We start from the raw sequence: 9,896 nt of genomic DNA, 5'->3' as shown, positions 1-9,896 counted from the left end.
GAGTAAGACATCCAGTCTTACAGCGCCTGACAGCGCCTGCCAGAGCTCTCTCTGAAAGGGATTTGGGGTGAAGGCAGTGGCTCTCGGCTGTCCGTCGGCAGACAGACAAGTCGAGGTGCTCTGGCTGGGGGCGGCTGCCCATGCTTAGGGGCAGCGTCCTGTGCCAGCAGTTTTGCAGGTGTGGCTGCTTGCGCCCATCGGAGCCATCGCGTCCAGCCGTGCCGCGCGAGCTGACTCCTGCTGACGGTCTTGGTTCTTGACAATCGGATGGGCCACGGAGAGCCCTGCCCCGGGCAAGAAGGTCCCTCGGGGCGGGGGGGGGCAGCCGAGCGAAGTCTGTAGATCCTGACCCTGAGCCTCGGGGTCTGCAGTCCGCCAGGAGCTGCTTGGGGAACCCATGGCTGGTTTGCTCCTGCAGAGAATAGGTGTTGCACACTTCTAAACACACAAGGAACCAGTTCTTTTCATCCCTTTGGGGCATGAAACAATTACTTCACTCAGGTCAAGTCAGAGACCATAGAAATTAATTTTGCACATGTTACAAGGGAGGTTGAAGCAGGTTCAATTTTACTCCTCTGAGAAAGATTTATGTTTAATTTTCATAGCAACATTTTGTGTTATGATAATAGATCATGTGTTTATACATGAAAGTATGTGTTTAGTAGTGCTTGCTCTTTTTTATCTAGGCCTTTTTTAACTTAATCTGATAAAATGGAGTTGAATTTGTATGTTCTATTGGACAATTCATTTCCACTTGTGTTTTAATCCTATAAGTGACTCAACCAGGATAAAGCCTTGCTGAAATTACCTGTTGCTCCTCCACTTTTTTTCATATTAATTGTTTAAGATGGCACAGATTTTAACTTCTCATTCTGCCAAACAAGAAGAGAGAAGGTCAAATGAGGCAAAAACCATCTCAAACATCGGGTTCATTACTGGTTTTGGTAGAGGCATACCATTAATTAATTTTTATTCATTTGATCTAGGAAATTTTCTTTAACATGTTGGAATTTCAAAAGCTGGAAAAGCTGGAGTTTAGTGGAATCGAGGGGAAAATTTTAAGCGAGTAGGTCTGCAGAATGGATGAAGAGTTTCTGGAAAGCTGCAAAGTTTTCAGGAAGAGAACATGCGATCCTTCAGATTACAGTACTATGGTAATATTGCATCCTGCACATAGGCATTTGTGCTATTATTTCCTTGTTTATTTAAAAGTATCTGTGAACTTGGAGGCTGTGAAACTGAGAGTTTCATAGTGCTGAATGGAACAAGGCATGAGATAGATAGGCTTTCAACACAGCTGGGTTCAGTGTCTACCACTTCTTCTTCAAACCAGAAATTAATTTTCTTAAGAAAAGATTTCTGGATGCTTTCTCCTGATCAGATGGCTGAATTATTTAGAAGTGCCACATGTGGAGAAGCATTCAGATGGCTCTCGCCACAGAATTCGAGTGAATAAAATAGATTTAAGTGAATAAAATAAATTTGGATAAAGTGAAACAAAATCCCCCACCAACATTGCCCAAAATTAAAAAAAGAAAAAAAGTTAATTATTGACATACAACATACAGAACTGACAGCCAGTTCTGTGAGCTTTTTCCCCTGAGTGTTAGGATGTAATTTATTTACACCAGAACTGTATATAATAAATCAGTTGATTCTACTTGAAAGATAGAGAAGGTTTTTAAAATGTTGCTATTTAGCAATGTCTTGCAGGAATAGCTAAAATAATTCCTGACAGTGTGCTCACTAATCGCCATGGTACGTATATCTGATATATCAGAAAGAATGTTTATTACCGTTCTTTTCATAGATGTTGGTTGTGCGGTGTTTTTGGTAATTTTCCAGACTTTGGTGTTGATTAACAGCTATAAGCATCTGGAAATTTGGAAAATGGTGTTTTCTGAAGGATTTAATCCACTTTTAACGCAAATTCAAATACAGAAATACCCTGTCATGTTACGTAGCTGGCTTCGCTGCCCGCTGGCTAGCGCTCTCGGCTGCCTTCAGAGCGGGCTCTGGTCCCAGGGCGCGGGATGCTTTCGGCGTTTAGGCTGGGCAGCCCCGCGCAGCGGGGAGAGCAGAGCTGCCCGGTGAGTGCCCCAAGCACCTGGGCTGCTCTGGCGGCTTGCTGCTCCGCCTGGCACGGCTGCCAGAACGGCAGCCAAATTCGCGCTCTCCTTCCTTTTTGCCCTACAGCTTTGTGGAGCAGGGCACTGCCTTTGAGAGCGGGGAGGTATTGATTAAATCCCTCTCGAAGCGAGGAGGCTGGTGAACCCAGGTCTGCGCCCTCGCAGGTGTGTGCCCCAGCCAGGGGAGGCAAGGCAGCAGCTGGGGGGGAGATGAGGCAGCCCCAGCACCAGCTGCAGATTTAATGGGTCCCCTGCGATGACTCTCTTCTGTGCCATCCTGATCCGAAAGATCACCATCACAAGCGGGATTCAATCAACGCAAATAAGCTACAGTAAAAACATACCTTTTCTAATCTGTTTCCTGACTGAACTTCAGTTAAATGAAATTATTCTTCTCTATCGGATGACTGATTTTTTTTTTTTTTTTTTTTTTTTTTTCTTACCCCCCCCCATTCCTCCCCCAAAATCTTCAGGCCAGCTGATTCTCCTAGCGATGTCCCTGCCATTTCCCCGTGCTCCTGACACCTCTGTACCCACAAGTCGTACTGGGTTTGCACAGGTGCAGACAATGAGGAGATGTGTGGGTATAAGCTTTGCTGGCATTTAGGAGCTTGGACTTGCTGTGTGGTATTTTTGGCAGTGCAATAGGAGAGAGAGTCCTGTGTGTGAAATGAATACATATTTTGGATAAGGTGTTATTTTAACAGGCAAATTTCCTGAAACAGACCTAACAGAAATCTTAAAGTTATTATTATTAAAATAATTTATATTTTTAATAATAATATATTAATGAAATATAGAAATTTACTGTTCTGTTAGATGTGGTAGGAAATGTATTCTATGTGTCTGCGCACTGATTTTTCTTGCAAATATGTGGCTTAATCTAGGTAATTAAAAACCCAGAACAATGGTCGTAAACCAGATTTGAACTCAATGAATGGCACAAGGTCAATTCATGCAGAAGTCTTGCAAAGTTGTTAATGTCTTTGGGGTAAAATCCTGGAACTGCTTTAAAATCCCTAGCAAAGCTTCCCGTGTCTTAAGGTCAGGACTCGCTATACTGTACTACTAAATTTCATCACTCCTGATAAAATCCCTTACAATTCACACTAAATTCCTGCTAATCCCTGCACAAAGCTACAAAGCTGCCTCGGAAAGGAGAAGTGAGTGGCAGCAGAGACCTGCTGCTGGTTTTGCTTTTTTTGCCTTCTGAGGCAGCAGGATGCTCAGAAGCATCTGCGGGAGATGGGGTTTCAAGACACCCATTCTCAGGTCTGTATGTAGTTTGTGTGGTTTTGCCTTTACCTCCGTGGAGGTTTCCCTGCATACTCGGTATATAAATGTAAGTGGTGGTGAGGCACTTTAACTAGCAGCTTAAAACTGTTATTAAAGTACAGCAATTATCATATTTGGCCGGACCTAGATTGTAAGAAAGACGGTTTAAGCTGATGTGGTTTTGAGGCAGTGAGTCCTTCCTTAGTGACTCAACTGACTTCGGACAAAAGCAGCCTTTATAGCACGTTTCTGAACAATCATTCTGCGTTGTAAGTTTATTGACTTTCCAGCTTATTGCCAAGTAAAGCATAGTCAATGAGTATTAGTTTTCAAGTTTGCGCCACACTCATGTATGCAGGCTTAGTGTTGCAGAAGAAGTACAAGTGGAATACCAAGTACCAATTACTGTGCTTTTTTTACTGTCATTGCTAATTTTTTTTTTCTCAAGTTCGTCAGAAACTATTTGCCTTTGGGTTTGACAATGCTAATCAGGAGCTTTATCAAACAATAGCTGTCAGCTTATAGCTGATTTGTTTGTCAGAAGCTTCAAGGTTTGTGCTATTCAGTGTGTGATATATATGAATAGTGTCCACATATTTCCAAGAACAAGTTTTACATGCTTCTGCATAGGCAATGTGCAGTACGTGTTCAGTTAATATGTGGATGGAACTGCCCAAAATCCAGGACAGAGCAATGGTCTGGTTTGTGGCATGACAAGGGGGGGTCTGACCCCAAAGAGGACCAGAGGGTGCTTAGCTTTCAGGGCACAAATGTGGGCTTCTTGGACTGACTGTCTTAAATGGATTCTTGATGTGTTAAATATATATATTTTTAAAAACATATCACACCCAGTCACAGAACTAAATTTGAATTTCTTTATTTGCGATGGAGAAGTGCATGTAGTTCATCCTGTCATGTGGTTTGGGTATATAAGTGTGTGTTTGTGCAGTGTGTTTAAAAAAAAAAAAGGCCAAACAAAGAAGAAAGATGTTAGTTGGGGGGGAGTGGGGGTGTTAGAAAGGAAGATGATTATTAAATAAAAAAGTTAATTTGATATGCCTTTCCAAAGGTGCTGGATTTTATTTAAATGACCACCTTGGCTACTGGTACTTCTATTTTTTTTTGTTTATTTACTTATTGGCTTGCAACAGTAGAGATGCAGCCAAGCTGTAAAGAAAAAAAGGATGTTTTCTCAGAGATGATCAATGTTTAACCCATTTAACAAAGGAAGAAGTGTAGCTTTACATGTACATGTTACTGTTTGTGCTGCCAACAGGACAAAGCAGAAGGTGTGGAAGCTCTCCCTTTAGAGCCAGCATGAACTTGCATTAATATGCACCTGTATTTTCTGCTCTGGTATTATTTTTCCAAAAGTTCTCGTCTGTGAACATGGTTAATTACCTTGAGTATTAAGAAAGTACAGCTGTGCTATAGAAAAAGACTGTTGTTCTGTTGCCTAATACATGTGGTAGCTGCAGATTCTTAAGATTAATTAATTGTAGTAATGAGTCAGAGTCAAAAGATACTGTTTACTTAGTGAGTTGACTTCAAACATCTGAGTAGCTGAAGTTTGATGCTCATAATATCCTAATTAATGATAATATGCAGAGATAATTTGGGCTTGTAAAAACTTATTGAGAAGCTCTTCTTTAACGGGAGGGTTAATAGGATGAAACAGCATAAATGTAAGGAGTAATATTACCTGGCATAGATGGCTATTGCTCTTATCAAGCTTCTTAAACAAAGGTGTCACTAGTACACACACATATTGTTCTTGCACTGGTACACATACGTATAGATCTTACGCTATTATTTAAAAATAATCTGTATTGCTAAGCAAATGCTTCAGTTGTTAACTCAGTGTCTGTAAAACAAACAAACAAAAAAACCCAAAAGCATCGCTGTTAGATAGCATTGATCATTGTTCATCAGTTAAAATAATACTGAAAAACAAAATCTCAGAAGTTTGTTCAGTGACAGAGGCGAGCTATGTCTTTAACACAACGATATGCTGCCCATTAGCTTTTCTTCCCATTGGAAAGACATGCATTTTATACTTTTTTTTTTTTTTAACATTACAGGAGTTTGAAGATTATTATATTGGATAATAAACCCCAGATCTTGACAGATGTCTTGCCTCGGTTCTTTGTGTAGGATTTCATGACTGTTGAGGTTTAGAATCCATGTTCAAGGTCAGTACCCATACACACGAAACTGTTCTTCATTTATTATTAGGAAAAGTTTTGTGCATTGCTTAAATTATACTTTATATCTGAGTAAACTATTTGTGAATTGAATGCCTTGGAATACTAACATGTATTTCAGCTGCAGAATCAAACTGAGTTCTTTGATTCTGGTGTCATTTTAATGATGTTCTGAATACGGGTTCTTTCCAGAAGTTAACCCACAGCTAAGGCCAGATCTAAAATGTAGTTCAAAGAAACAGAGAGATTCCCTTTCACTAACATTCTGTATTTGCATTTGACTGCACAAGGCACAGAGTCTCATGGATGGCAGATGTGTCCAGGCTCTCCATCCAGTGTGGCATACAGTTAGCCTGGGTAGTTGGAGTGTGTTTTTGCAGTAGTATGTGTTATTCTTAAATGGGAATAATTAAAATGTAAGACAGGGAATGACTGATAAGAAACAGTTCTTCAAAATACAATTTAGGAGTTGTCCTATGTAGAACCTGAGTAAGTGATGTCATGTTATTAAGAAAGATGTTCAAATGGGTGATTGTCCTGAAAGGCATAAGGAGAAATCTCACATTTTAATCACCCTTGATGGCCCTCCAATGGAGTATTGTGGCCAGGTATAAGCATTACATTTCAGGAAAGAGGATTTGTTGATGGTTATTGCGGCTGAAGAAGAAAAGACAGAGAACAGACATAAATCTTCAAATACATTAAACTTCTGCGTACGGGAAGGAAATAGTCTGTTCTCTACATCCAGAACATAATGAACTGAACTTAAAGTGCAGAAGGTTCAAGTCTGATGACTGGGAAAACCACTTTATGCCAAGCATAATGAATTGCTAGAATAGATTGCTAGGGGAGGTGACGGGCTCTTCATTATTGAAAAATTCTTCCAGAGAGGGTTAGAAAAACATCTCTTGGAAATTGCATAGGTACAGCAGACCTTGTCATGGGGGAGGAACACAGACTAATTACTCCTGAAGTCTCTTTTAGACATACATTTCTGTGTCACTGTATACATCGCACTCAAACTGTGTCGAAGCATTGCAAATTAGTTGTGGTAAGCAGAAGGCAGTAATAATTAATACTTAAATACAAATTTTGAGGAAATGTATTTTCCTCGGGGTGTCACTTTTGGCATTGTTAGCAGTTAAATGAGTATCTTCCATTTCTTGCTGGCATTTACCCTGTTTCTTTCCAAACTTACTTCCTCACTGAATTCAGGTAATACATACCGCATTAAATGTACTCTTTCAAAGGCGGGTAACTTGTCTTAACTTTAAACATAGTGAAGAGAATGGAAGATGACTTATCCTCAGAGAAGTCACTTCTGCTTGCCTCTTATTTGGTAATTTTTTACAATTGTAGGCTTTTGTTTGTTTGTTTGTTTTTCAGAAAAAAAACCATTAACATGCAATTAAGACTTTGAATTTGTGTGAGACACTGGAGGAAGATGCTAGTGACTTATGAAGGAGAATATATCTGGAAAAAGGGGAGAAAACACACAAGTTAGAAACATACAGGGTAGGATTTAGAAAGCATTTAGTGTGGGGGGTATATGCCTGGATCTGGATTCCTAGTTCTGTACTTTCTAGGATTTAAGCTAACCTACCATTCTTTAGCATTCTAGAATTCATCTGTTTAGCACAATTTAAGAGTATATTTGGAAATATGTAGTCTGTTTATCAGCACATAGCATGTACCAATAGTATAGCTTGGTACAGTTCCAGCCCTTGTACTTCAGAAACATTTTGGATGAGATTTCAGGTTGAGAATGGTATTACAGAAAGAGAACTCTAAAGCTTACTTTGCTGTTTTCTTTTCTTTTTTTTTCTATTTATTTTCTTTTTAAGCTTTTAACTATCTTTGGAAGCCTTCTAAAAAAACCCTGTCATCATGGAGGTATTTAGCCCAAATTACAACATTTTATAGGAAATGTTTGATGAAGAATTGGATAACTGCAGATGTATACATGATGAACACATTAAAAAGGTATGCCACAATGCGAAAATAAAAGATTGTGTTCTTCTTGGTTCATAATGACTTTATTTCTGTTCTAATAAACAGGCAGAAGGAGGGAATTAAATAATTTAAAAAAATATGCCAGCTATTTTAGGAAACCTTGTTAGGAAACCTTAAATGGTCTAAAGAACTGAAGGAAGGAATACAGACATTTTGGTCCCACTTCTAGAGTCTGCCTCACCCGTAAGTGTTCATAGTCACTGATTTAGTAGAAAGTTAACAGCTTTTAAATAAGGCATTGCTAATCACTGAACAAGCATGATCTGCGTGATATGATCTCTTACCCAACTGGACTTATACATCCATGTTGCACATGTGTACAGTTCAAGTTTTGTGGTATATTCTGGAAACTTTTTGTTTCTGCATTGAAGTGCACTTGGTAGTACTCTCAGAGCTGCCTTTTAAGAACTGTAAGAGATTTCCTTGAGGATTTTTTTGATTAGTCAATAACTAACAAAACCAGGAATTTCACTGCTTTAGGACAACACTAACATATCCCATTTAAAAAGTATTATTGTTCTATGGTGACAACACTTTCAGAGATATCTATGTGGGACCTAGTCATCCAAGTTATTTGAAAATTGTGCCCTGTCACTCCCTCCTTTCCTGATCCTTCAGCAAGCATGCTTTTAGGTGGCAGCACAAAGGATGGAAAGCTCCTGTAGGAGAATTAGACCCACCTGAATTAAACTGAGTAACAACCATTCCAACTGTTGACCACTGACAAAGCTATTAAGATACAATGGGGACATATCCCTCTTTTTTCCCAGAATTTTATTGTTCCCAGCATTCTCACTTCTTGCTTTATGCATCTTTCCCCCTCTGGTTCAATTCAGTAAGGCTATGGCTAGCTTAAAAATGGCCAGCATACATAGAACTTCATCTAGAAATGAATAATGTGGGAAACTAAAACTTTTCACCATGATTTTGTTGTGAGTTGCTATCATTAAATGAAGAAAACTGGTTTGGTGTGGATTTTTTCCTTGCAGAGTCTTAGAAAGTCCAGAAGCTGCTTTTTATTTCTCAGAAATATGTTAAGATGTCGAAATTCCTTGACCAATATGAAGATCAGACCTATTGTGAATGGGAAGTCCAGGAGGATGAAATTTGTCAGTTTAATTTAGACCAACTTCTAATTAAGTGTAATCCCAGAAATGGCCTCCTGAGTGTTAATTTTGATCCTAAGGTCTGTATGTATAATTGTGATTAAACCTCTCTCTGATCTTTTTCCTTGGCTTCATATTCATAAAATGACAGCAATATTCTAGGGTATAAGTAAATGTTAAATCTTACTCATTTTGTTGTCTTTGTTTTCCAGTTGGGAAATCTAGTTGCCCTATACCTGCTGGAGGGACAATTCTTCCTTTAAACAGTGAAGAAGGTTATTATAGTAGTAAATGGTTTCCCCAGAGACACATGGAGGAATATAATAAAGACAGTTAGCTCTTCCCCTGTAAAATGCAGTGGTTCTTTAAGTTATCAAACTTCAAAAATCCCTTAAGTTCCTACCTTTAAATTGCTGACTACTAATTAAAAGGTGTCTCCTGTATACTTTTTTTATACTCCAGTCATCAAATAGATATTGTAATGCCTTTGTATCTGAGATTAAATACAAAGTAAACAAAAAGTCATTCTGTTGAGGCTTCTGAAAGGGTAAATATAAGTAAAACTGTTTCTTTCCTTCTTCTAGCTAGTGGCTTTATTGAGAGAGGTGAAACATCTCTTAATGTTGAACCAACCCAGCATTCCAGATCCTGCTTTTAGCTATGTGTGAGAAAAGGAACAGTTTTGCAAAGGTTCGTCGTGGTGGGATACATTAGCAGTGTGTGTTTTGGGTTTTGTTTTTCTTCCCGCCCTGCCCTTGCAACTTGCGCGTGTGTAGGTGAGCATGTGCATGGCTCTAACTACCCTGTTGTTGAAAGGAAGTATCGCATCTTTGTCTAACAGAATCCCACCCACAGCTTACGCTTCAGCTTGCTGTGCTGGCCACAGCTGAGCGTTAGGTACCGGGGGCAGTACCGGTCTGCATCTTCCAGCTGTGGGTCCAGTTGCCTTCCCGTAGCTTACCTTCTAGCTGGCAGCCTGTTCTGTTTTGAGACATTCAAGGTCTGCATGGTTTCCCTTTCATAGTCTATAGGCCTCCCTCTAATAGCTGTTCTGCCCAGAAAAGTGCATAATCAGGTGTGGAACATTAGAGGGATTTTATCTTGTGCGTGTCTTTCCTGTGAACAGTGTATCGGAAGCCCTGAACTTCTCGTTCAGCTGTACAAGAGAC

General features: G+C 39.5%; 1 protein-coding gene across 1 annotated transcript in view; it reads left to right on the top strand.

The window, feature by feature from the left end:
• The window catches only part of DNAH11 (dynein, axonemal, heavy chain 11), a 159,472-nt gene that overhangs the window by 11,053 nt on the left and 138,523 nt on the right, over positions 1-9,896 (top strand). The window contains 10 exon segments of the mRNA XM_010577660.1: positions 987-1,154; positions 1,942-2,090; positions 5,533-5,596; positions 7,453-7,485; positions 7,487-7,591; positions 7,716-7,829; positions 8,649-8,807; positions 9,312-9,380; positions 9,382-9,417; positions 9,854-9,896. Coding sequence (XP_010575962.1) covers positions 987-1,154; positions 1,942-2,090; positions 5,533-5,596; positions 7,453-7,485; positions 7,487-7,591; positions 7,716-7,829; positions 8,649-8,807; positions 9,312-9,380; positions 9,382-9,417; positions 9,854-9,896 — 940 coding nt within the window.

The sequence above is a fragment of the Haliaeetus leucocephalus genome, unplaced genomic scaffold (assembly GCF_000737465.1).
Source record: "Haliaeetus leucocephalus isolate CR32 unplaced genomic scaffold, Haliaeetus_leucocephalus-4.0 Scaffold566, whole genome shotgun sequence".
NCBI lineage: Eukaryota > Metazoa > Chordata > Aves > Accipitriformes > Accipitridae > Haliaeetus > Haliaeetus leucocephalus.
The sequence above is the reverse complement of the archived record's forward strand: the minus strand, read 5'-3'. Positions and strand labels throughout refer to the sequence as shown.